The 26,338-nt window shown below is 43.9% G+C and overlaps 1 protein-coding gene and 2 long non-coding RNA genes across 7 annotated transcripts in view; 1 reads left to right on the top strand and 2 right to left on the bottom strand.

The window, feature by feature from the left end:
* Positions 1 to 357: 357 nt before the first annotated feature.
* Positions 358 to 4,501, bottom strand: LOC111861195 (uncharacterized). 2 transcript variants are annotated; one of them, XR_002842193.2, is made up of 5 exons: positions 4,405 to 4,501; positions 3,093 to 3,296; positions 2,355 to 2,466; positions 1,907 to 2,007; positions 358 to 761 (listed from the first exon to the last, which is right to left on the bottom strand). It is a non-coding gene; the product is annotated as an uncharacterized lncRNA (long non-coding RNA). The 2 variants fall into 2 exon arrangements; XR_002842194.2 differs by having other exon boundaries at positions 3,232 to 3,296.
* A 1,553-nt stretch (positions 4,502 to 6,054) lies between these two features.
* fhod1 (formin homology 2 domain containing 1) overlaps positions 6,055 to 26,338 on the top strand; it is a 38,046-nt gene continuing 17,762 nt past the window's right edge. For 3 of the 4 annotated variants that reach the window (XM_023790339.2, XM_023790338.2, XM_023790337.2), the window contains exons 1-10: positions 6,056 to 6,445; positions 8,347 to 8,453; positions 11,082 to 11,146; positions 21,540 to 21,607; positions 22,152 to 22,257; positions 22,644 to 22,738; positions 23,015 to 23,126; positions 23,247 to 23,341; positions 23,615 to 23,758; positions 24,695 to 24,960. In XM_023790339.2, coding sequence (XP_023646107.2) covers positions 6,281 to 6,445; positions 8,347 to 8,453; positions 11,082 to 11,146; positions 21,540 to 21,607; positions 22,152 to 22,257; positions 22,644 to 22,738; positions 23,015 to 23,126; positions 23,247 to 23,341; positions 23,615 to 23,758; positions 24,695 to 24,960 — 1,223 coding nt within the window. In that variant the 5' untranslated portion in view covers positions 6,056 to 6,280. Of the gene's footprint in view, positions 6,446 to 8,346; positions 8,454 to 11,081; positions 11,147 to 21,539; positions 21,608 to 22,151; positions 22,258 to 22,643; positions 22,739 to 23,014; positions 23,127 to 23,246; positions 23,342 to 23,614; positions 23,759 to 24,694; positions 24,961 to 26,338 lie in introns of all 4 variants that reach the window. The other variant, XM_023790336.2, reaches the window with a different exon arrangement.
* Positions 22,790 to 25,905, bottom strand: LOC140593468 (uncharacterized). The gene is made up of 3 exons (XR_011993877.1): positions 25,706 to 25,905; positions 23,452 to 23,674; positions 22,790 to 23,278 (listed from the first exon to the last, which is right to left on the bottom strand). It is a non-coding gene; the product is annotated as an uncharacterized lncRNA (long non-coding RNA).

Here is a 26,338-nt window from a genome sequence, read left to right as displayed (position 1 = left end):
ATGGAGCAAGTGTGAAACCATAAGTGCTGTAGAGGTATTCAGTAATCTGATGGCCTTGGGTAGAAGCACCTGGGGGCAAAATAGGCAGTTGCCTAAGGCCAAAGAATTACCCGTCTTCTGGAAGAATTGAAATGATCATTAATTTTCTTGGTAGGGAGGCCTCCCAAGTAAGCTTTCATTAATAAGATGTTATAATGACATTTCAGCTTGGGATGTTGTACTACTGTCATACTGAACAAGTAAATATATGACATATCATCCTCATTGAAATGTCAAAGCTAAATTGCTTTTAAATTACCTTATGTTTAAAGGTAAACTCTCCATATGTCTGATACAGTTAAAAGTGTAATCTCCTAAGGAAGACCTCATTAACTCTTTTTGTACCAATTATCAGTTATAAAACCAACCAATAGCTGGGTTATCACTAAAAATCACACCCAATTAAAGAAATACAGGCTCCCAGGCTTATTCTGATCCAATGACAGATAAATTAAAGATAAATAACAGAAAACTGAAGAATAGATTACCGCTATGTGAGCCGAGAAAGCCTCAGGAAAGCTGCGTGTCCTGTGGGTCCCAGTGTGGTTCCGCAGAGGTGTTCCTCATCGTCCTGTCTTGTCCCGCACTCGTAGGCCCGGTCCTGCCTCGGCTCCGGCTCCGGATTACACCGTCCATGTAACGGCTCGTCTTAACTTGTAGTCCACCGGTCTTCAAAACAAGGGATCATCTTGTTCTGTGTCTGCCTCCGAACGTGATGCCCTCTGACACAGAACCCCGAGTGTTCATACAAGAGCGAAATAAAATGCAAGTGAGCATAAGAGGCACAGGGAGGAGAGTCTTCAAGGATGGTATTGGGCGGGAAACATTGGCCATCATTGTGTACAAATCTGAATCACATTGGCTAAACACAGACCATTTTAATACCTTACACACTTTGTGTAGTGAATGCCTTAAGCTCTCACCAATCAGTCAAATATTGATGGTAATTTATACCTCTAGACATTTACACATGCTGATTCTCACATACGATTTGATCTTCTAATATACTACATACAGCTTCAGATCCTAACACTCTATACCTGGTACAAACTACCACTGACATTCATTTGAATGTTTGATGTTACATCATTTATTATTCAAATATTGATAAATATATGCATGCATAGCCAGACAAAGCTTAGTGGTGTGAAGACAGGATCAGTCTCTGCACTTTCGTACTACTGGCATGTTTTAAAACCACAAGGTTCATGCATTTGAAGAAGCCAGGTGCTGTTTGTCCTTGGCCAGAACCATGAGGACAATCATTACTAACATCAAGATATGTGTGTGCTTATTTTTTACAAGCACAAATATTGCACACAAAATTAGAGGTGGAGAATTCAGGAAAGTACAAATCCAGACCAAGATTTTGTTTCAACCAGCCAGTTGAGTACTCTGTGAATGTGACTCTGTGTCTGTGACTCTGTGCCTGTGACTCATTAAACTGAACTGTTTGATTGAAACAAAATCTTAGTCTGGATTTTCACTCTCTAGACCTGAACTATCCACCTCTGCAAAAATGGAAGTATGTTGTTATTTATTTAAAAATAAAGCATTTTTGTGTGATTATTATTGGGGGGGGGTGGGGGGTGTGGTTGCCCTGCAGTGGGTTGGTGCCCCATCCTGGGTTATTCTTTGCCTTGTGCCCATAGCTTCTGTGGATCTGGACCCCATAGCCCTGAATAGGATAAGTAGGATGGATAAAGCAAAGTAGTATTTGTTCCAGGAAAATTTTAAGTTCTGAAAAGACTTGTGGGAGTTTTTAGACCTTCTGAATCCGAAGTGGGAGGGGGGTATGACAGTGGAATTAGCCTCCAGTGGTCATAGGACCAAGAGGATCTGGCAGTATAACCATCTGAGAGCTGACCTCATGCATCACTGGAAAATTCTTGCCTTCTTCTTCCATGATATGTGCCTCTGAGAAGCCAGAGTGATTCTTCAAGCAGAACTCCAGACATGCTCTGTTCACTGTATTCAGTTGGGGGGGGGGGGGGGGGGTTACTCCTATTAATAGCATAGAAGAGTTCATTCAATATATGAATATGCTATTCAGGACAATGTCAAGGCAGGATGAATGGAGCCTAGACTAGACAAGGCAAGATTATTTTAGTGAAGATAAGATTATATCCTGTTTACTGACACTTTGACCCAATTCAGTGTGCTATTGGTGACTGATAAATAAGGAAAAATATGTTATTTCACTTTTTTGCAGGACGTTTCATCCAAAGCGTCATGAGTAGCTTTAAGTATTATGTCTTGGCCATTCATGTAGCTTGCTGTGTTTCTTACTGAAATAGAAGAATAATGGTTTTCACCTAACTTTTGTCGTCACATCCAGCTCCTTGCGCTGTTCTGTGTCCTCTGCCACTTGCTTGTCCCTTGACTCATTCATCCTTTGCTGGTTTGATCCTGGTTGCTTGATAGCTGCTATATAGTGATGGACAAAATGATGCTTCATGAACCATTTGCTGTATTTTTGACTCCATTTGACATACACGCATATATATCTATACACACACACACACACATAATACATATATACACAATCAAAAGGATAGAGGTAAGATAGTTTTGAATAAAAAATAAAAACTAGCACCCTAAACATTTTTTTGAGTAAACATACTGAGTAAACTGATGTAAGTAAACTAAAGTGAGTCCTTGAAGGGCTTCTTCTACAATAAAAGATAAGAAAACAAGATTTTACTACAGATGTTACAATTATAATTTTACATTTGTGAATAAAAAAATAAATGTGGTTAATTGATTTGGCTCATTTTTGCTCCTTAAATACAAAACAAATTAGAAAAGATCAGCTCAATATATGAAACTTGTTAAATGTTCTGATGGAAGCATGCAATGGAAATCAGTCTATAGTCAGAATAGTAGCCTAAGATCGGGGATTATAATGTATCATTTTTATATTAACAAAAGTACTGGCTGCAGCACAGCAGCATTGTTACATTAACTTGCCCTATGGGTGACAGCTGGTTTGCAGCTTTGGGTGTGGAGGCTACACTGGTGTCAGAGTGGGATAAAACATTATATCTGGCAACCCTAGAGTTGGGAAAGGTGAAGAGTAGAATCCAAGTTTCCCCAAATAGTGTGGAGAGGAGAATGCTCCAGATGCTGATGGTCTGTCAGAACACCAATGAGGGGGTGCAGAGCGATGATCCTCGTAGAGCAGACTTTGACCTAGAGCCGATGTGCTCAGAGCTGCTGCCTTTGATGGGGAGTCTGATGTGGTGTCTCGCCAAGACCTGTAAACAAGCCGGATGTCACCGTTTCAAGCTCGCCTCAGGGATAGCAGTGCTATCAGCCATCAGTCGGTTAAATGTCACAATCTGAATGATGACAACCAGAGTAAAAGTTAAAGGTCACCAATTAACATCTCACTTCAGTAAAAGTCAAAAAGTGTCTGATGTTAATACCATGTATCAAGCGTATTTAGTTAGTAGTAAATGCAGTGAACTTGTGGTACAAGATCAGTCAGTTAGATACAATAGCCATCTGCATGGGATTCCAAACGAAAAATGAGATGCTGTTTTTAATGACAACAATGTATTTCTGTCGCCCCTTTTTAAAGTATTTTCCTGTTTAAAGTTTTACTATTTATGCATTAAAAAATTTCAGCAGCTGTCGACGAAAGTTTGTCAAACTCATGCATAGATATTCATTAATCACTTTTAAAATCTGAAAAATTCTGGATATTAATTCAGTTATAACATTTCATGGTAATGATTTGCAAACATCTACCACATTGTCTATTGCGTTTTTCATTCTGGATACATGAAATACATTTTACATCAGGATTGAAATAGTACTGAAGCAATATCGTCACATAATGATCATTTTATTCTTTTATTTTATTCTCCTTTGTGCATGCGAGATGCTAAGTGTAGCGAGGCTTGGAAATGGCTAATTTTTCTGCGCATGCGTGAACGAGCCTGAAAACACAAAGTGCGTCTGTCTGCGTGATGTCATTGTGTTTAACTGTGGTTTTAAAATGCTGAACATTCGAATGTGATCAGCATGCAAAATCCTTGTTTACTTCTATTAGATACAGTATGCTGGGATTTCAAATACTGGGCTAGTTTCAACTTCCGTTGTGCGGATTTTTAGCAGAGCTCGGACTGGAGATTTTTGCGGGGCCTGGCAGCACTGCTGAGAAGGGGTGCTGCAGCCGTATGCTTCTCCTGGACTTACTGTACTTCTGTTTTCACTGTGCCACTGCAGACAGAAGTGAATTAAGTATAAAGTTGCCAAAATAATACTTAATTGCTGCAATAAAGTACAATTGCTCAAGTACTGCACACCACTGCCCGTAAATTACAGTGCACAAGTACTACACCATCAGTGGGGTTTCACCTCTCATTTCTTCCATTAGTACCCGTCTCCACTGTGCTCTCCTGCATGTTTCTGGAGCCTGAACTGCACTGGAGCTATAGCGTGAGTTGGATGGTACATTACTACTTCCGTCCAACAGATGGCAGTGCGATCGCAAGGTAAGGCAAAGGGAATCACGCTGACTACATGATGGATTTCCACAGGAGTCCCTTAGGACTCAGGATTCCCGTCATGGGAACAGGAGAAAGAGAAAAAAAATCTGTATAATACCATGAGACGGTGCAGGACACAAACCAAAAGGAACAGGTTAGGATTTTATTTTTTTGTCAAAATTAGGTACAGGCAGGAATAGAAATATTCTTTAACACTGAAGCAATTAATGTGCATATTGCATGGTTTCTGTGCTGACTGTCAAGAAAAGGGGATTTATGGGGGTAGTGAAACCATTTGGTTCAAGGCATGTGATACCCACTTGTAAATCTTTCAGTCAAGGAGCCTTGCCCAGTAAACACTGTGAGCACCAGAAGAAGGTTGCGATGGAAATATAAAATGCAGCGTACTCTGCTTGCACAGCAGACCTGTGGCCAAGCCGCTTATCCAAGCCTTATATTAGTTTGACAGTACATTTTATCAGTGAAGACTGCAATCTCACAAGCAGATGTTTGCAGATGTGTTGTTTTCCTGGTGATCACACAGAGGTCAGGGTTAGGTTAGGGTTAAAGTTAGGTTAGGGTTAGAGCGACGGCTGAAGTCATGATAAAAGCTATGGAGTTGATCAGCAGCATCAGATGGCAGCGTTTGGGACAGTCTACACATCGCCCACTGTTTACATTAGCTTGTCAAAATACAAGACAAGACAGGAAAAGAAACAGGACAGGATTGTTAAAAAAATGTCAAGCTAAGACAGGAAGTATTACACACAGAACAGGACAATACGGGATCCCAAAAATATTTTAACAGGAATGGAAGCTAGAAAATTGGATAAGATGGTGCAGTGCAGGAATTAAATTTATACTCCTATGTAATAATACTGACAACAAGCCAAAACGATAATTTATTATTGATTATAGATTGACATATTTATGGGGGGGGGGGGCACAGTGGCCCTATTGCCTCATGCTTCTGGGACCAGGGTTCAAGTCTCTGCCATGGTGTATGGAGTTTGTACATTTTCCATGTGTTGTCATGGGGTTTCCAACAGGTACTCTGATTCCCCCAGTCCAAAAACATGCTGAGGTTAATTGGAGTTACCAAATTGCCTATAGGTGTGACTCTAAATAGGATGAGCGGTTATAGAAGATGGATGGATGATATATTTTAAATACCCTAGTCTCGTGTCCCCCATGCACCCTAACCAAGGGGATGAACCGATACCGTGACCCATGGGTGTGTTATTATGGGAATTGTAAATGTCCATCAGATGGCGCTTTAAAAACACTAACGTACAAGTACTTGTCAAGTTGCCCGATTTTTAATTATTTTAGCAATATACTAATATGACACGTGTAAAACGCTTCCAGTGTTTCAACATCTACAACGTTACAAATAATTAACCATTAAAACAGCCCATTAGTTTGAAAACTGTAATCATTATATTCTTAAAAGAGTAATATTGCAAGTTAGAAGGTGTATCTGCAGTGTGCGCGTTCTGAGGTTCATTCAGGGTTTTGCTTCCTTCCTGATCGCGTCACGCTTTCCTAGTAGGACGGGTCTCCCAGTGTGGCTCATTCGGCTTTAAGTCCGGCAGCAGGAGGCGCCGGGAGTTTTTACCTGCCTGACTTTTAAATGGATGTGATCGACATACAAGTCTGTCAGCTACGTATTACAGCACGTTAAACGTGTTTAGTGTTTTTTCCCCTGAGCTGGTTTACTAATACTGATATTAAGCTCATTAAGTATGGCTATTATAACATGCCGAGTGCAGTACCTGCAGGACGCGGACCCCTTCGTCTGCACGAACTTTCCCGAACCTAGACGGCCGCCGCATTACAATTTCCACGAAGACCTGCAGTTAAGCGAGCAAATCGCCGGTGTTCATAAAGTATTAGAAGCCCCGTTGAAGGTAAGCATTTCTGTTCGTGTATACAGTATACAGTCATATAACACTGGAACGGCTCTTTTTTGTTCCATACAGACTACCTTGAGTTTTTACGATGTATTTTAAATAATTTGGCACTTACGTTTAAATATATGCCTATTTCGTAAATCGTATTTGGCCAGTTTTAACTGGTTTTAAATGTTTTAGAATCAAAAACGAAACCCGGCACTTTCGGAAGATGACATCATTTGTTAATATAACTTTTTTTATTAAGTATCTATAGTAATCCATTTACTTTCCCCCTATTAGGCCTATAGTATTATTATAATTATTGCGCGTTTTGTTTTGTGTATGAACTCTTTTGTCCGCGTTAAAGCATTCTGTTTAATTTATGTATGTAACACGTCTCCACTAATTAACTGCATGTTGGTTTATCTTTGAGTGTTATAAGTATTAAATGCCTTTGATCGCGTTTTTTTTGTGGTAGTTGGGTTTGTTTGAATAAAAGGTGTTTCGTACAAAATATAAAGAGTGGGAGTTTGAGTTGCATTATCATCAATTGGGCGTGAATGCAAGGAATGACCAAAAAAGTGACACATTGGACTTCAGTGGGTCCAGGAGGTTACTTGATACAGATTTTAATCTGTGTATATTTAAAGTCGTTAGTGAAATAAAAGTAAGAGTTTATAACTGCTATGCTTCAATGAGTCCTTTGCTAAACCCTCTGTTTATAGAAATTAATATTGTGTGTATATTTATTTGGGCATGGAGTACATTTAGATTTATAAACTTTGTACAGATTTGCTATAATTAATGGATGCTTTGGGTGGGGAGGGGGCATTTTCAGATGTAATATCCTATAGGGAAACTGCATTTCCCCAGTCGCAGGAAATGACTCACTCAGGCTCTTTTGTCACTATAAGTGTAGCATGTCTTTTTTTTAACCCTGCTGTAGAGAGATGAAGCTTTTCTGCACTTTCTTGGCTACTGCTGGAAGCTACTGAACCAGCAGCGTCTTCCGGGATGTTAGATTGGGCTTAATTGAGGCTTATTCTTAAGGAAAGGGTGGGATCTGGTAAGCAGAAGATAAGGGACAGGAATGTGATGCGCTTAGCCTGTTCCGTGGGGGATGGAGATTTGGTCAAAATGAATATTTCCTCTATAAGAAAATGGGTGCCTGCCAACGAATCCACAAAGATGGCCTGAAATAGTTTCTTGCTGCAGTGTGTATCAGACAAGGTGCAGAGTCTGTTGTAATTGATTGTACAGTCAATTAGCTTAAAGGAGAGACGGTGTTATTCCCATGTTTATTTTTTTGGTTGGTGGAGGGCCACACTTTTATTCAGCGTGGAGGGCCCCCCGTGCATGTTAATGTCTCGGAAGGCCAAGTCCAACTTAAAAACATTGCTTTCCTGAGACATACTTTCTCATTTAGAGAAGGCATTGAAGGTTTCCATGTCAGTTTTGTGAATTGTTTTAATAGCTTTTGAAACCAAGTGTGAGGAACTTCACCGTTCAGGGGCTGCGGCAGCTTGTTGAGGTTCTTACTGTGTGGGACACCAGTTGAGGTCTTTCCTTCCAGCCCAGAGGATTCAAACCTTGGCCCTGGGTAGACCCAGTCTCAGCTTTGGCATCTCCTGAAGCATTAGCATGATATAAACAGTTTTTTTTTTTTATCCTTGCAGCTCTGTGTTGGTTTGTTTGGTAAGCGAAGACCCTTCCACAATCCTCCTGAACTTCAAGTTAGTGCAGTATGTAGACCTGAGAGGATTGTGGGTCTTCAAGATCAAATTTTAACATTTTTGGTGTAAATCATTAAGAGGTGTGATGGCCAATCATCTCAATGTTTTTGGGTTGTTACTTGGGATGATTGCACTCTGGATGAAGACCTCAAACCTGCATGGTGTTCGCTGTGTTGTCTCCAGCTGGAAGAATGCGCACTGCAGCTCTCTCCAGGGGGCAACTACTTAGACTTGGAGTCATCCCTCGCCGAGCAGAGAGATGACCTGGAGCAGCTCTACAGAGATGTTGCGTAAGTATCCCTTCATTGGTCGAGCTGAGCCCCTTCTGGTGAGAGTTACTCCCTTTGGCGTGTACTTTGTGCTTTATGATTTTGCAGACAGTTTACACGCACACAAAGCTATATAACACAAAAAATGGAACGCAAACCAACATAATAGGGCCCCTTTAAGCACCAATGTGTAAATTGACTCTCATAGGTACAGTGCTGAGTTTGCCAGTTGTCTGCGGCTAGGGAGGAGTAGGAGGAGGTAAGGAGCGAGCACTGATTAGGAGGAGGTAAGGAGCGAGCACTGATTAGGAGGAGGTAAGGAGCGAGCACTGGTTAGGAGGAGGTAAGGAGCGAGCACTGGTTAGGAGGAGGTAAGGAGCGAGCACTGATTAGGAGGAGGTAAGGAGCGAGCACTGGTTAGGAGGAGGTAAGGAGCGAGCACTGGTTAGGAGGAGGTAAGGAGCGAGCACTGATTACAGCGCGACAAACCACCTCAGGGATGAGAACCTGAGTGCAGCCATGTGACAGGTGATACCACAGCACCACACCAGTCCAAATGGACCAGTGTGAGGTTTTTTCCAGTGGCTGGAGTGCCAATCCTGCCACCAACCCCCTGGTTATTCCCAGTAAGCTGGAGGACCTCCTTATAGGACTGGATGTACATTAACGTCATACCCAGGATGAAGCAATTGCAGGTTAAGGGCCTTGTTCAAGGGCCCAATGGAGTAGAATCACTCTGGGCATTCCCGGGATTTGAAGCAGCAACCTTCCAGTTGCTGGCACAGACCCCTAGCCTCAGAGCCACCAGGGAAGAGTGATCTCTTAGAAAAGTTTCTAAAGAGGGGTGTGTAATGAAATGGGATTAAACAGTGGGGTGTTTGTGTATTAGACCCCCGGGCTCTGAGTGGAGTGTCAGTGCCGTGCTTAGGAATGACTGGCTACGCTGCAGTTAAAGAATGGGCCAGAACATGCAGCAGGCCACCCTGCTTCTGGAGGGGTCCGTCTCTGGTTCTTTCGTGATTACCTCCCTTTACGTCCTTTTCACAACTCCTGCACTATACAAATGGCGACAGTATTGGTAATGAAACGTGCTGGGTGTCTCATTGCATCATCAACACGTGGTCGATTGTACCGCAATGGTGATGATTTGGATTCTGGGGGCTGAAAGAAGCCGTTGATGGATGAATGCCCCATTAAAATTGAATGGATTTTTATGGGCTTCTAGTTTTATATTCAGAGTATTAACATATTCCCTTCTGACAGATGGGGATTGTTTGGTCAGCTGATCTGTGGGCCTCTCAATGAAAATCTTTGTCGTCGTGGAATGTAATCTGAATTTAATATATAATTTTTTTTTTTAGAAATATCAGAACCGCAGCACTTCTGACGCAACCATTATCGCAGTGAAACGTGTGTAATTACTGCTTTGTTGCCCAGCAGTGCAGCTGCGGAAGTACAGACCTGAATACGGCCCAGTTGTATATGCAGGGGCGTCACGACAAAACTGTGATTGGGGTGACCGTCAGGGCCAGTTGTATTCATGGGGGTGTCCACGCTGCACCCGCTCTCTTCTGTGGAACCGCTTAGATAATATGGATTTTAGTTTTTATTATTCTGACATTGGATGACAACAGCTATGACCATGACCCCCCCCCGGCCTCCCTTCAGATGCACCCCCAGGTGATCCATGAGGTATTGATGGGGATTATAGAGCCATGAACCTAATACTGACCAGGAGGGAAAAAAACCATCATTTTCTTAATGTAATTTTTATTCCAGTTTCGCATAACTGAGTTGTTGTTTTTTTTTTTTCTTTATCGCCATAGCAACATTCGAACGGTAAGCGTTGTTTATGCTGGGAGCTGAGTGTGTAATTGTACAGCGTATGTGTGGTTACGGCTCGGACAGCTGGGGGAAAGAAAAGCAGAGCGCGTCATGTGAACTGGAGCCCACTGGAAAGTGTGGGCCAGCCGTTCCTCAGACTGGCCTTTTAAAGACACACACACACACACACACACACACTTTCGCATGTGGAGGTGGATCGGCAGAAAGATCTTGCTGTCACCCCCCAAAAAAATTCTGAACCGAGTTGCTCTTATTCTTTAGTGGGAATTAGAGCTCAGGTTCAACTGGGCCGGACCTGGCGGCTCCTATTCCTTACCACCCCCCCCCCCACCCCCCCATCACACTGCACACGGTATTTTAGTTTTATACACCATTTATTATATTGATTGTCCTTCATTGCTTTGCCCAACACCCCAAAGTAAATTCCTTGCTTAAAATGACTTAATGGATTTACGAATTAATCAATTTGATACCTGAAACCAACCAAACAAAATTATATTTACACACTAAGATACGGGTCGTTCAATTATGGCAAGAATAACAATCAATCAGTATTCCTTGACTTTGGAAATATCAGACATTGTTCAGGCGCATTACGTAATCAGTCTGCTGTGCCGATTAACATGGGGAATCCCCAGCTTTACCTTGAGGTTGTGTTTATATAGTTATAATGTGAGCCATGGGGTGCCCTGCCCCAGGACTAGCGGACGTGTGAGTGGTGATTCCCACATGCCACGTGTCAGAGTCAGGGTTGCTGTTGAGGTTGCTGTTCAGTGGAAAACGTGTCTCCTTCCTCTTCCGCAGACAGGGGAAAAAGCCAATCTTAATCCTGAGGACCCAGCTGTCTGTCCGCGTTCACTCCATTCTCGGTAAGTACCTAAATTCCTGGCAGCCTTCAAACAGAAAAGTATGAGCAGTGAGGTGCTTTCCATGACGCAGGCCACTCCATACTCCTGTGACTAGAGTGTTTTTTTTTTTTTTAACTGCCTTATGACATCACACTCGTTGCCATGGGAGTACTTCTCACTATTTTTCCACATTTCAGTACTTCAGCACCATTTAATTTGTCCCTGTTTTTACCCTCCGATTTAAAACTTACCATGTTCCTTCCCATGCACTTGCATCATACAGTGTAAGTTCCAATTCCCAGGGTTGGCCATGGGATTTCAAGGTGTGCAGTGTTTTGTCTTACAGCCCTTACTAAAAAGAGACAAGTGTCTTAGTATGAAGCAATTTACTTCACTGTTTTCTGGGGGTGAAAGTGGCTTAGTGGGTACTGCTGGTGTCTCATTCCTCTGGGTATGGGTTCAGATCCCACTCTCATTCTTATTGAGGAGTTTGTTTGTTCCTCCTCTGTCACATGGGTCTCTAATGGGTACTGTGGTTGTCTCCTGCCGTTCAGAGATGTGCAGCTTGGTGACCTGGAATGAGTGCATGTGCCGTCGCATAATAAACTGGTTTCCAATTCAGCATTCCAGGTGCCTTGGGCTCTGTCTTCTATAATAGGCTTCTCGCTCAGCTGAACTCCTATACTGTGAACTTGATTGGGCATAGATTGCTCTTAAAATATTTGGTTGGAGGATGGATGGATGGATGAATGGATATTTGTAGTTTTGAATCAAGCTGAAAGGGAGTGGTTTCCTGTCATAGATGCAGTTGAATGTTGTATTTAGTTTCTATAGAAACTTTTTAGTGGATCTGATGGTGGCTGAAATCCCCATTTTCTCTCTGCGGTTTACTGAGGCTAGTTTTGCATGTGGGACAACCGGAAGCTATCCCAGCATTCAGAGGGAGTCTTCCCAATAAGGGCCAATGGTCTGCGAGGTACAATGCTCAGATTCATCTCAACCTATATAACCTCTTTAGCAAACTGTTTAGCATCCCGGGTGCATTCAGTTCTGTTCATCCTCCCTACACTGTGCTATGGTTTCTAATGCTCTGAAGGAGGCTTGAGTGCCACAAGGCACCCTGGTTTCTAAAATGTTTTAAAGAATTTGTTTTTGCTGTCTTTGAATAGTTCTGGACCACACCTTGTGCCACGTGGTGTCTCTCTTTCACTGGATCGATGCTCCATTGTTCCTTCTTTGTTTTTATTAAATTCTCTTGCTCACTCTAAGCCTTCACCGGGAGGAGGCTCAACCTGACCAAACTGGTCTGGTATGTCACATTCCTGTCGCTCCACTGGCCTACTGCAGCTCAGTCATGTTTATAGTACAAGAGTTAATAAGACTAATGGTAGCTTTTGGCCATCAGCATTTAATTTGTTATGAATGACTGTAGGGAGGCGCAGTGGCTAGCACCGCTGCCTCACACCTCTGGGACCCGGGTTCGAGTCTCCGCTTCTTCGTCCTGGGTTGTCCCTGCCTTGTGCCTGTGGCTATGCTCCAGGCCCCCGTGACCTTGCATAGGAGCAAGCAGGTACAGAAAATGGATGGGGTGATGCAACAAGGTATTAATGTGTATTAATTGCAAAAACAGTGAGCTTTGGGAAACAAATGCAAGGCACTGTCTCTGAATATGATGAGGTCAGTCTCAGGACAGTTGTGATGTCATATACACAATCTAGAGTGTCTGCATGTGAATGCTGCCAAACTAATTCAGGGACCTCTGTTTTTCATGAAGACATGCTTTCTCTTTTTCAGGTGAGTTATGGTCACTCTGGACTAGACAGTTGGCATACTGTTCTAAGTTAGGCCTGCTTCGCTTGCTGCTGGTTTCACTTGTGCTGTACACTGTATTCAGGGTGTTCCGGTGAATCACTTTTGCCAAATTTTTCCTTGCAAGTTAATCACATGATTACCTTTGTCTTACTTTGATGGCTCATTGTGTGCTTTTTTCTCAGGTATGTGCGCAAATAATCGAGAGACGAAAATTCTTTTAGCATGTTTTTGTTGAGGAAGAAATGGCTTCAGTCTTTCCTGTTTGGATTAAGCACATGTGCCTCTGCCGTTCTGTGTCAGCCTGTCCCTCAACAGCTTCCAGAGTTACTGTATCTTGATGTTAGCAAAATGAATGTGTGTCCATCAGTCTCACTTCCCCCTCAGGGAGTCGCGGTTAAATAAGTGCCCCAGTGCAACCGGGACGGAGAGGCTATTTGTTTGTTTATTTTAAAAGCCGCGCCCAGAACTCAGTGGGCGTTTGGTCACCACGACAACATCAAGGAAGTCAACATCACCTAAGTGGCACTGGGGGTGGTGGTATCCCCAGAGGGATACACTGTGGTCTTAAACATCCCCCATGGTGCTTGGATCATGTAACTGTGATCAGTCTTGAAGTGAAAGTTCATCTGCAATTCTGAAATTTTTGAGTGTGGGGAGGCACAATAAGGAAGTGCATGGGAGTGGATTCGCCTCCTTCCCAGATCCCAGTCTGCGGAGGCCCTGCTTCCCTTTGCCCTCATCACGCGCTGCTAGCTGAGGTACTACCCTGTCTTTTGTTCCCTCTCACTCCCTGTGGGTCTGTGCCTCAGCTTGTATGCAGTGTTTAGAGCACTGATATGCAGGCAAAAGCCTGGGAGCTGAGGGCTCTTTTCGCCACATGCATGCCGGCAGTGACATGAGCAGCACTGGACTGTGACATTCCAGTCTGACAAGCTGTGTGCACAGGCATGCTCAAAGGCAGCTTTGCCTAATGTGGTTCATAAGAAAATGACATGAAATCATGACTCTTTCCCTGTTTTTCTGTGGGTGTGGAAGTTCGATGTCTTAGCTGTCAGCGAGCCTGAGGTGTCCATGTACATTTGATCACATGGAAACATAATCATTTCAGTCATACTTAAGTGGAATGAAATGGATCCACCCCCCCTCCTGGGACCTGAGTTGGGAACCTGTTTTACATGCACCTACATCACCTACCCTTAACTGCCGTAAAAGCATAAACCTAAAGTTTACTGGTAGGCTTATGGTGCCTGTAATTTATTCTGTAACTATAAAGAAACTAGCACTTTGAACTGCTTTGAACTGAATTAGCACTGTAGCATCACTTCTTGATGTTTGCGTACTGGATTATTTTTTAAAAAGTTGTAGGTATAAGTTGAGATACATTGCTGTGTTCATCCAAACAGTTATAACATGTAATGTAATGACAACCCAACCTAAGGTAAGATGATCTAAGCTTGTCCAGTTGGTGGAGTTCTGGTTAATTGGTGTTACTGTTAGTAAACAATGGAATTAAGTTTCCATAACCTTCTTTAATGGTGAGGTGAGGACAAGCTATATTATTTAGACAAAGTAAATCATTCTAGTGTTTAGTTGCCTGGCCTATCATGGCTGTGTTTTAGGAGTCATGATTGCCAATAAACAGTTCCTTGTCATCAGGAATCCTCTTAAGGGGCAGCAGCAATGGCTCGTGGGATTGAGAACCAGAGAAGGAAGCTAAAATGAACGTCACAGTATATAAGTCCTTGAAACCGGTCAGCTGAACCCCGTGATTAACATGAGATTGTTCAGTCAGAGATGGTTCCGCGAAAAATGCAGCTGCCGGAAAACATTTCTGCTTTTACTTGACATTTTACATCTTAGTGCAGCGACGTGTGTTGCTGAAGTTGTTGAAATCATTTACAATAATCTCTTATTTGTTTTCGTGCTTCAAAGCATGACATTTTTCTCGTGTTCGGGATGCTAATTTGGCAAGTGCTAATGTTTTGACTCTTCGCTTAGCAGGTGCTTGAGAATGAACTGCGTAGAGTCATAGGATTAGGGTTAGGTTATGGTTAGGTTACAGTCATAGGATTAGGGTTAGGTTATGGTTAGGGTTAGGTTACAGTCATAGGGTTAGGTTATGGTTAGGGTTAGGGTTAGGTAAGGGTTAGGTTACAGTCATAGGGAGCCTTATCTAACCGTAACCTTGCCTGAGGTGAAGTTGCGTCATGAGCCCCCAGTTTGACAGCACGACTCCGCAGCGGACGAGATGTGGCAACAGGGGCAGCCACGTTACTGCAGTGTCAGCAGACAACAGATCATCCGTGTCGGCACCGTCCCTTCAGGGGGGGGGGATGTTCATGTGGACACTTCTTGTCTTATTGCTACACATTGGCAGTAATGGAAATGTGACTGCTGGCTCCGCCCCATCAGTCAGTCAAACTACCCTTTGTAACTTTTGTAGCCATATGGCCGCATAGTTTGCTTGACGGGGTCTCCCTGCTTAATCTTAGTGGTGCGATGAAGTGGCACGGTCCTTTCTGGAATCGGAATGTTTTCCAAAACGAATGGCCCCATAAAGCCCCGCCCCCCCCTTCTTCCCTGAGGGTGGGGTGGACTCGGGTACTCTGCCATCTTTGGTCTGGTCTGGAGTCCCGCTGAAGCCATGCGTGTGAACTGTGCTGTACAGGATTGTCCCTGGGGACCTCCTCACTTACCCAGTAAGTAGCTGTGCCCCTCAACCAGTTATATTTGAGTTCCAGAGATCTTGGGAATCCTGTGCTGTTATTGGATGATGTGTTTTCCCAAACATTTATGTATGTAATAATAATAATAATAGATTTATTGATCCCTTTGGTGAAATTCACTTTATGCCTCCCCCAGCTTGCTCTCTGTAGGTGAGGCTTTTCCTTGTTCATGGACAGGAGAGAGCAAGCTGGCCTCCAAGGGCAGCCACCCATAGCAGCACCCAGGGAGCTGGGAGTTAAGGGCCTTTCTCCAGGGCCAACAGGTGTGTTCTGGCTGGGCTTGAACCAGCAACCTTCTGCTCACAGGCACAGAGGCTTAGCCCACTGAGCCACACGCTGCCCCTTGTTGGGTGGGTGGTTTTTTTATAATAATAATAATAATAACAATAATAATAATATTTAACCCCTTTCCTTGTTCATGGACAGGTTGCGCATAGTGCTACTTGACTGTAAAGGGTCCCTGAATGTGTGCATTATGGTTGTGCCCCCGGTGACTCCAAAGTGAGCAAATGGGACCAGTATGTTTCAGGTCTCAGGCTCCGAGATGACATGGGCGTCACCCAAACGCTGGGCGTTTCCTGCCCGCAGCTGCCACTGTGTAAAGATGAAGTGCACGTCCTTTACCCTCAGGGAAGGCATTTCGCAGTCTGCTGCTTTTGCCAACCCCCCCCCCAGTTCCCAGCATTCCCAGCTGCCAAGCCCAGTCCTTCTCACTGATGCTCCCGCTCGGGTGCTGCCCAGCTTCTTCTGTTGGTCACCAGCCCACGGCGTCTGTTTTCCGCTCGTGCTCCCATCTCAAGGCACAGAGGAGCTTGCCCTGTGTCATGGCTTTCCAGAATGTTATTCAGTCCCTGGTGGTTTTCCTGGAGAAGCACGAGCGCTCGGTTTCTAGAAGAAATGGTTGCCACAACATTTTTTCCCTGTTGAGTCACTGTTCATGCAAAATAATATTCTCTCCTTTCTCTTCATTCCTTTTCGTGAGCTATTTATAACTTATTTGCATGTATGTGAGAGCAAATTCCTAAATCATTTGCAATATTATATAAAAATATAATGCCTGATCTGCTGACGTGTACAATGTGCCCAGTGATTCTGCCTTTGTACATCAGGAGGTCTGACTTCTGGATTTTAAAATTTTTTTTTTAGGGTTACAGTGTGATATGTCCCTTTTAGGTGAGGTCACCCAATGTGCAATGACTTGACACAATGGTGCCGTTTCAAACCTGCATAAGTTACAATGAAAGACCGTGTGGCTACATTTTGAAGCATCTTCCATAACTTCCTGACCAATGTAGGGTCTTGGTGAGTCAGACTGGCATCCTGTTGATCATTTCTATCTCGGAGCAAATTTACTGAAAAGTAACACCGCGTGTATCGCAAGGAGGAACCCAAAGTGCCTGGGAGGACGTGAAAATTATATTTACACAGAACCGGGAGTAGGAATTGAGCCCACTGTACCCATGAGCCTAATCCTTTCTTGCCTTGGTCATGTAGAATTATATAGTTTTCATTTTGCTTAAACTCCTCAGTAGTTTGACTTTGGCAAAAAGAAAAAACAACAGGACAAAAATAGAATTATTACCTCAGGGTTATGTTTCTCCACAGTTATGCTTAAATTAGCTTGGGGTTTCATACTAAATGTTACACTTTTGCATTGTTGTCCTACCAAGAAGGAACCTGGAATTAGGCCCAGGGAGCCGGTCAGAGGTTACATTCGCTGAACTGCTGTGGTTTGATAAGGCCGGTTCTGTTTGTCTAGTGTTTATACAAAACTGTAGGGCAGACTTGTTGACTGATGTCACTGATATGTTAGGTTGCAGAGCCATATTTGTGTTAAATGTATACTAATGGTCTTCTGCCTAGTTCCACGACTATAGAACCTGTTCTGTTGCTTATCTATGGGAACTGCAGCAAAATCCTTGCAAAGTTCTATGTCCAGCCCAATCTTTGCATGTTTGTTTGAACTTCTGGCCGCTAGACTATATTGCAGTAGGACATAATTCCAGTTGCTACAAGTTTAGCCACTATCTCAAGAATCCAGAATTAATGATTTCCTGCTGACACAAACATGCCATATAACGGTCACACGGAAATGTCTCACGTGACTGTGGAGAGCCAGATCTTATGAATAACTGGAAGATCCTCCCGGTCTACCTGGCTACAAATGCACTAGGCTGCCCTCTGTATCGCGCTGATAAGTATAGGCGATAAGGTCTGCTGCACGCGAGCTATGCTTCCCGAAGCTGACTTTGATGTTTTCGCAAGGCGTTCGCGTTGGGCTGCATTAAGTGCTGCTTGGTCAGGGCCGTTTCTTTTGTTTTCAACAGTTCAGCTGCAACATCCTGAGGAAAACATAACAGCAGGATATAATGCATGAAAAAACCTGCATCTTTTTCACCCATTTACTTAACTGGAAAATACTGGAAAAAATTGGGCTGTGTCAGCGATTGAACGTCTGAAGTCTGACTCTAGAATAATTCTGCTGATTCTGTGACATTACGGGCAGATCTGTGTATCGTTTGGAAGTTGCTCATTGCAGCAGCAAGGCTTGGATTATTAGGCAACTGAACACAATGTAGGTCTTTCATACTATGAACTGACAATTAGGCCAGGGAAGGGGGGGCATTTAAAGAAATTAAAAATTAAAGAAATTTAAAGAAAGGAGCTTGTTACTGTGAACTTCCCATCTGGGATTTAGTTTATCAGCATTTCCTCATATAACATAAAATGTTATGATTCTTGAAAGTATTTTATGCATTTCTAAATGTAGATATGCCGTATTTATGGCTGTGGACATATTTCCCAGGGAGGGACAAAGTTGGGTGATAAACTCGTACATTTGCTTCAGCTATGGCGTAGAACCTGTTACATTAGACTGAACCTGTGCCCAGACGCTGAGCCCGAATCCTACACTCCACTGCAGCTCTTCCCCAGCCCTGCTGCCACTCCGGTCTTTCTGGACGTTTTTGTTGCTCTAAAGCCAAAAATGTCTGTCTGTTTCGGTTCCTCTGCGCCGTTTTCTTAAACCCAGCTCCACCACTGTACTGTACCTAAATAAACTCCGTCTTCCTTCCTGTCCCTCCCGTGTCACGTGGTGACGTCATGCTTGGAGATGGCGCTACAGTCATGGGGATGAGTATTCTCGATGCAAACAGAATAGAACGTGGCACTCAGGTGTGCGATTTCGTCCCCTCCTAAGGTGTCCCTTGGAGCCTGAGGTGGCAGGATCCTGAATGTTACCTTGCACTCAATTTTATGTGCCCCCCAAGAGGAGCGCACGCAAATAAGGCACCACCCCATACGCTGTAGAATTTCATCCCATATTTTTCCCCCCTTCCAACCCCAGGAATGTGCTGATTTACTCCTCAGCTTTGGACGTTTGCGTTCGCTTACTTTTATCCTCAATGGTATGTTGTATTCAGCCTTCCAGACCCCAGGAAATCTGATCAAGTTCTTACCACTCTTGATTCAGCAAGGGTAGGAGCCTTAGAAGAATCATTTCAGGACTGTGAGATCCCTGTGGACCATCAGACACAGTGCTTCTAATCCTGCTAATCTTCGAGCTGCAGCACTAGGACACAGATCATAGCCCTTGGTGGAGGCTGTGTCAAAGGCATCTTGTTAAAATCCAACAATTACTTGCTTGCTGTTTCCACTTTCTGCTCATTCTAATGTTTCTCCCTTTGGATTGCATCATTCCAATTCCTGGCAATATCATCTACCACAGATACGGTTATAAGCTTGCAGCCGTTTTTTCCAGCCAGTTTTTCTGCCTCTTACTGAACTGATGACTAATCGTACACAAGCATGTGCTACTTAAATGTCCGTAGATTTTGGCGCTCAACTGCTCACCTTTGGAGCTTCCAATTCATTAGGAACAATGGATAAAATTTTGTCAGGTGATAGCCTGAAGACGATAATCAGTCTTCATCCCCACGCATGTTCCCGCTGTTATATTTCAGTTAGGAGTTTTGTTTGTCCTTAAAGATCTTGGGTATTTTTCCTTCGGCCTCTGTACTGTGAATCCATGATTATACTCATGATAATGCTAGTTGCAGAAGTTTACAGCAGCACTATGACTCATTACATTATCATGTTTGTGGACCGATTAGCTTGTTGTGTTTGTGTTTCACCCTGTACTTCAGAACAGCGTTCTGTTAGCCAAAGAGTAACAATCTGAAACAAGGATTGTGTCATTGGCATGTTAGACTTGCCGAATACTATAAAAAAAAATTGTTAGCCATTTGTTTTTTTTGTTTTTTTTTTCGTCTTTCCCGAAAGTCGTTTGCTGTTCTTTTATTTTTAAGGATATTTCCGAATGGACTCATCGCACTGAGCAGGGTCGCAGTATGGGTATTATCGCCATGCACAAGCTTGTTGAGGGACATTGTCACAGGAGAGCAGCGTTGTGCAGCTTGGCTCTGGGATCTCCCCGTCTTCCTTCCTGTTCGGCGTGACACGAGGTGTCTGCGTACATTGGGGAAAGGAACAAGCTCATGGCCTGAAAGCTGCCACCAGCACGGGCATCAGGACAAACCACAGGTCTTGAAAATACCGTTTCTCCTGGTTGGGAGAACAGCCATTGACCTACTGTAAATAAAGGTGGTTTCTCATATGAATATTAAATGTCATTGTATTGTCATTGATCTCAATATTTGTGAGTTGGGTGTTTGGATACCTTATCTTCCCTATAGGAATCCTTTTCTGGACTTTGGTGTGGATTGTTCCAGCCTTAAGGAATGTGAGTTTGTAAACTACCATGGCTCTGGAGAGCGTTTGATTGTTAGGTTTATATATGTCTGAACCAGTTTCCATACGTGGCCCAACACAGGCCATGAGATCTTCCCAAGGAATTAACTGCAGACATGGAAGGATTAGCAGATTGCTGAGCGTGCTTGGAGCAGTCTTCTGTTTCTCTTACATGCCTTAAAGGGTATTACTGGCAGAAAACGCTCCATTTTTCTGTGAGATGATGGCTTCCAGCTCTCTGGTGTTTCGGAAAAGCACCACCTTGTGGCGATGGTACTGGAACTGTTACAGGAAAAAAACACTGAGTTGATGGGCTGTTTATGTTTGAGCATGAACTTTTGTATGCTTGAATAATGTCCAATAATAGACACATATTTTAGCTAGAGCGCTCACAGCAAAAAGGCATGTTCTCCTCACCTTTTAAAGAGAGGATCAGCTGTACTGTGACGTGTTGCCAGTAACACAGTATAATCTCCATATGTAGCGCTCTAGAACACAGGCTGCTGATTTCTAGGAGAAAGATATTTACACTGTGTGATGAAGGAAGCAAACAGCCATCGTTGCTTATGTTGGAGAGATTTTTGTCTATTTTATTAAAAGCAAAGATGTTATCACACATTGTGGAAAAGTGTGTCTCTTAGAATACAGATATGACATGCCACTAAAACAGACGTTTTGAATTAACTACTTTTGTAGTTCTAATAATTTTTTTTGCTTCCCTATTGAACTTTTTCTCTTCCAGTAACTGAACTGGAACACATTATCCCAGAAGCATTTTTGATAACACGAGCTTCCTAAATGAGATTTGCTTGTTTCCAAATGCTCCCATGGACTTTCTCCGACACCCCAGAAAGTCTGGTCCTCTGCGTTACTGTGATTCTGCCTTAAAATAATAGAATTGGGTGACTGTGGTGTAAGACCTGACTGGTTCATTAGCTGGGTGGCTAACTGGGCCAAAAACGGCAGATAACCAAAGCCTAAACTGGCTTTCTAATGTGTGAAAGCTAACTGGCTAACAGGCTAAAAGCCAACTGGGCTAAAATCATTGCTGATTTGTGTCTGTATGATGCTGCACCTTGTCTGGTCATCTGTATTTATTTGTGTGATTCTTCTCTTTGCTCCTTCAGAGAAGCTGTACAACTCCCATGGACCGGAGCTTAGAAGGTCCCTCTTCTCTCTGAAGCAGTTGTTCCAGGTACTGACCCATAATGTGAGGTGGAGCAACTGCTACCAACCCAAGTACGGGGAGAACGTGTGTCCGAAGGGATTTTAACCCCTGACCTCTTCCCTTTGGAAATGGCAGCCTAGAACTGGGGAATGTAAATGATTTTAATTTTCAAGCTGCTTAAAGTGAAAGCGTTGGGGAAAAAAAAGTCTAAACAGTGAACTTTACAAAATGCAACTGAGAGTGCAAATTTGTAAACTGTTTGCCTGTGAATCTCCAGCTGTTTCCCATCATGCTTAAAAAATGTCTAATTACATTCTGACTGGTTTATGTTTTGAACGGGGAGTTGTGCCGTTTGACCTTTGGGAGTTCAGTGGTGACTGAGACAGGATGCAGGTTAGCTGATTAGCGATCTGTACGATGCATTCTCTGGTAAAGTGTGTGAGAACTTTATTATCTCAAAACTTTTTTTTCTGACATTTTTAAGACATTTTAAAATGTGAGCCTGCAGGATTCTGTGCCGTGATGTTCGACTTGGCTGGACTGAGCTCTGTTGTGCTTTTTCGCAATGCAGGACGACAAGGACCTGGTGCCGGAGTTTGTGAATTCTGACGGCCTCACCTGCTTCATCAAAGTAGGGGCTGAAGCTGACCATAACTACCAGAACTACATTCTGAGAGGTGGGTGGTGAGCGGGCCCTGCCTAAGGGGTCAGAGGTCACGTTCGTCCTGGTGGATGGGGCACAGTCGGCGGGGAATGCGATGGCATCGCTGTTGCTGCTGCTCCGTTGTCAGGGTAAACACCGGCCGCTCTGCTGTTGTGTAACGGGGCGATGGGAACGCTGCGTTCTGAAAGGCAGCTGAGGACTTTGGGAAAATGTCTTGTTTATCTCTGTCAGTGGAGATCACACTCAGGCTTGTTTAAATCAAGAAAACAAGGAAAAGCCATTGTTTACTCTGAGGGCTCCTGTTTAGGTGCAATCTGCATTAGCCCTCCTCTTCTCTGGGTATTGATGGACCCCCCCCCCCCCACACACCTCAACTTATCCCCAAAATTTTGCCTATAGCCCTCAGCCAAATCATGCTGTTTGTGGACGGGATGAATGGTGTGATTCACCACAACGAGACCTTACAGTGGCTGTATACCCTGTGTGGGAGTCTGGTGAGTGTGTTCAGCTTCTCTGTAATTAATCCATTCATTCATTTACAAATGTAAATGAACAAAAATAACTTTATTAAGTCATTAAGTAAAATTTGCATCAACGTATCTAACAAGATTTTGTTTGCTGGTCTTTTCATGAGTAAGATTCAATGAGTTTGTTGGATGTTTTGCGTGGAAGGCCTTATCCAATGTGAGGTGCAGGGACTCCATCTTGTGGTGGGACATGTGTATTGCCTCCCCCTCTATCCGCTCACTCTCCCACTCTGTCTGGCTCAGTCGCGGCTGGTGGTGAAAACAGCCCTGAAGCTGTTGATCGTGTTTGTGGAGTACACGGAGTCCAACAGTCCGCTGCTTATCCAGGCCGTGAACACGGTGGATGGCAAAAGGGGTGAGTCAGCTTGCCCTCGCTGGAAATGCAGTACCTTAAACAGCACATACTCGCCGGTCACTGCGGCATGATCTGCATTCTTCTGAGGCTGCACTAATGCTTTGGTGTGTTTGTTTCCAGGTGCAAAGCCCTGGTCCTACCTAACAGAGATCCTGGAAGAGAGGAACGGTTCAGACAGTGAACTTCTTATCTATGCCTTGTCACTTATCAATAAGGTATGATGTTCTCCTGACCCATGGGGCCCCACATGGGGCCCCACATGGTGCCTGTCAGATCAGGCCATGGGAACCACAATGACAGAATGGCACTTTTCCAGCTCAATTACCAAAACACAGATCTGCCAGGATCTTCACCAATCAGCTAGCTTGTTCCTAATTCCATCAGGTTGGTTGTTAGATAGGTGTGGTGGTCTGGGTTCTTGGTTCATCAGCCCATGCTGTCTATATGAAGGTATGGTTTGTAACTGTTTCCACTGTTCTTCTGCGCAGGCCCTGGCAGCTTTGCCAGACCAGGACTCTTTCTACGACGTCACTGACTGTCTGGAGCAGCTGGGGATGGAGAAAACCATGCAAAGGCACATGAACATCAAGGGCACTGACCCCGATTTGAAGCAGCAGTTCACCATATATGAGGTAGGATCTCAGTCTTCTACGACTAGGCATTCTTGTGTCCTAAAGCTGGTGAGGAATTTTATTGCACTGATTATTCAAGGGTTGTGGGTTCAAATCCCACCCCTGCTATGAGTATGAATTTATTCAGTGTGTTGTGTGAGTTTCCTCTACAAACTCTGGTTTCCTTAAATATATACTTTTAAGTGATATAACGTCTGTAAATAATGCTCTTGGATCTCAGTGTGAGTTTGTATATGTCCTGTGGTGGACTGCTATGCAGGCTGGGTACAATTTTGGCCTGACTAACAGTGACAGAGATTTTGTTTGTGAATAAACACCTTGTATCTGATACTTTCTTGTTAATATGAAAAGCATTTTTATAGTTTTTATACATGTAGTAGAGTTTTGTATGACCGAACCCGGCTGAACAGTACTGGTGATGATACAAGGCAAACAGGTGTGGTCTAATGGCTGTGTCACCCTGCCCTGCTGGCATCACATTCAGGGTGTCACCCGGCCTTGTGCCCTATTCTGTCTTAACAATGGATTAGTGTTAATAGTAATTGAGATCACTTGGATATGATTATGAAGCTGAAGTGTGTGGTTCAGTGGGTTAAGCCTCTGTGCCCATGATCGGAAGGTTGCCTGTCCAAGCCCCGGCCTCGGCAGAATACTCACGTTTTCCTTTGGCCCTTTGAAGGCTGTTAATCCCCCATAATGCTCCAGGGGCGCCAAATAAATGGCCTGACTGTCCTCCGACCCCTAAGCTTTGCACTCAACTGTATATGTGTGTGTGTCTCAAAGCAGAGCATGATGGGATATGTGTAAAGAACCATTCCAATGTACCTGTACCTTGTGCAAGTAAAACATGATTTCTACTTTTTATGTCAATGCTTGGTTCTGTGACTGTGGCGTTCTGTGCCGGTCTGTAAGCAGTGCGCTCCCACTCCTATGCAGAACGCGCTGCGTTACGAGGACGGCGACGTGGAAGAGGCCATGGCGACCACCCGGCGGGACCGGCGCAAGCTGGCTCCGAGTGCCGAGGAGGGCAGGAGGAGTCGCAGGTCCTCTGCGCAGAACCTGGTGGACGGTCCTCTGCCCCTTGTCTTCCCATCCCCTGATGGGACCGCTACGGACCCGGGGGATATCCCAGTGCCCCTGTTATCCAGGAATGGTTCTGCTAGGAGTTCCGCCAGCTCAGAACCGCAGGTGCCATCAAACCCGTAAGTGTCCCTTCTTACCTAGAACATGCTGCTCTGTGGCACTGTTTTGTTTGCTTTGTCTAAGTTTGTGTGCATGATAAGAAACTTCGAATAGATACTTATTTCCTTTTTTTAATTTTATTTATTTTGAACATGCACGGCTCGCCATAACTTCTCTAAGATAATACCTACCATTAATTAGGCATGGCTGATAATAGACACAAAGCTCTGACTGATGCTTCTGTGGGAGCACTGTGATCATTGATTAAAACTAATAGTGCAGTTTTAAATGAAGAAAATGCAAGTAAAATGCTGCTGTGTCTTTAACAACAACCCTCCCCCCACCCCACCCAGCTTCCCGGAGCGTGATGTGAGTAATAACGTCAAACTGCCAGAGACAGGAAGTGATGGGGCATGCGGTTCAAATAAAAATACTGAAGGACCCCAGGTGGCTGAAATGAACCCTGGGCCTGCCAGCTCGGTCCTTATGTGGTCATGGCTGGTTGTGGCAGCTCCCTGTTGGCCGAACCGGACGGTGAAGTTTAAAATGTCACTGCACCTGCAGTTCGGCGCAGACCTCTGTCGAATGAGCACTGCGGTTTCTCTCGACAGCCTGTGCTGTAGAGGACTCATTTCAGTACCTACTTTTGCACCATTTCTCTGGAGGAGATGAGCTCATAACTCGTTAATTATTAGGCTCAGCTCTAATGTTTTAAACTTGATTTAAAATTGTCAGATATAGCGAAGCTGCGGAGGTGAGGGATACCTTCTGTGCTCTCTGCGGCCTCAGTCACGGAATGAAAAGCAAAGTCAGGTGCTAACAGTGTCCATCAGCAGTGTAAAATTGTAAATCACTCCGGGAATTGCGTAAACGCCGCTGTGTTCCCACTGCGCAGTGCCTTTGGAGTGATTAGCACTAGGACCAGGGAGGCATGGAGGGAAACCCCCGTTTCTGGGCCTTCAGGATTCACGCCGCTGAAATTTGCGCCTGCGCAGTGTGAGTCCGTCTGCCTGTTCAGTGGAGCCGGAACAGTACAGCCATAATTATGTTCAACTGTTAACCACACCTATCGTGGTAGAAACTTGTATATCTAAACCAGGTGAACAGCTGATATTGATGCTTCGGTATCAGCTACTAAATCTCTTAATTAATAAAATAAGCAGAAATAAGTTTTTCCCTAGTCTCCTTATTGATATTTGAAAAGGGTTTCACATGTAACGTACCATTACAATAATTACATAAAAAATGATTACAGGTAACTGATAGTAACTCAAGAGGCGTTGCAGCTGCAACGTACTGGTTTTTTACTGAGCGTAAAACAAATTTTAACCAGTTAACAATAAATGTCCAATGTGCGGATCGGTAGAGGGCTTGGGTGTCTTAAATCAAAAGTCTGGA

Source organism: Paramormyrops kingsleyae, chromosome 11 (assembly GCF_048594095.1).
Source record: "Paramormyrops kingsleyae isolate MSU_618 chromosome 11, PKINGS_0.4, whole genome shotgun sequence".
In the NCBI taxonomy this organism is placed as follows: Eukaryota; Metazoa; Chordata; class Actinopteri; order Osteoglossiformes; family Mormyridae; genus Paramormyrops; species Paramormyrops kingsleyae.
Note: the sequence above shows the minus strand (reverse complement) of the source record. Positions and strands in the feature narration are given on the sequence as shown.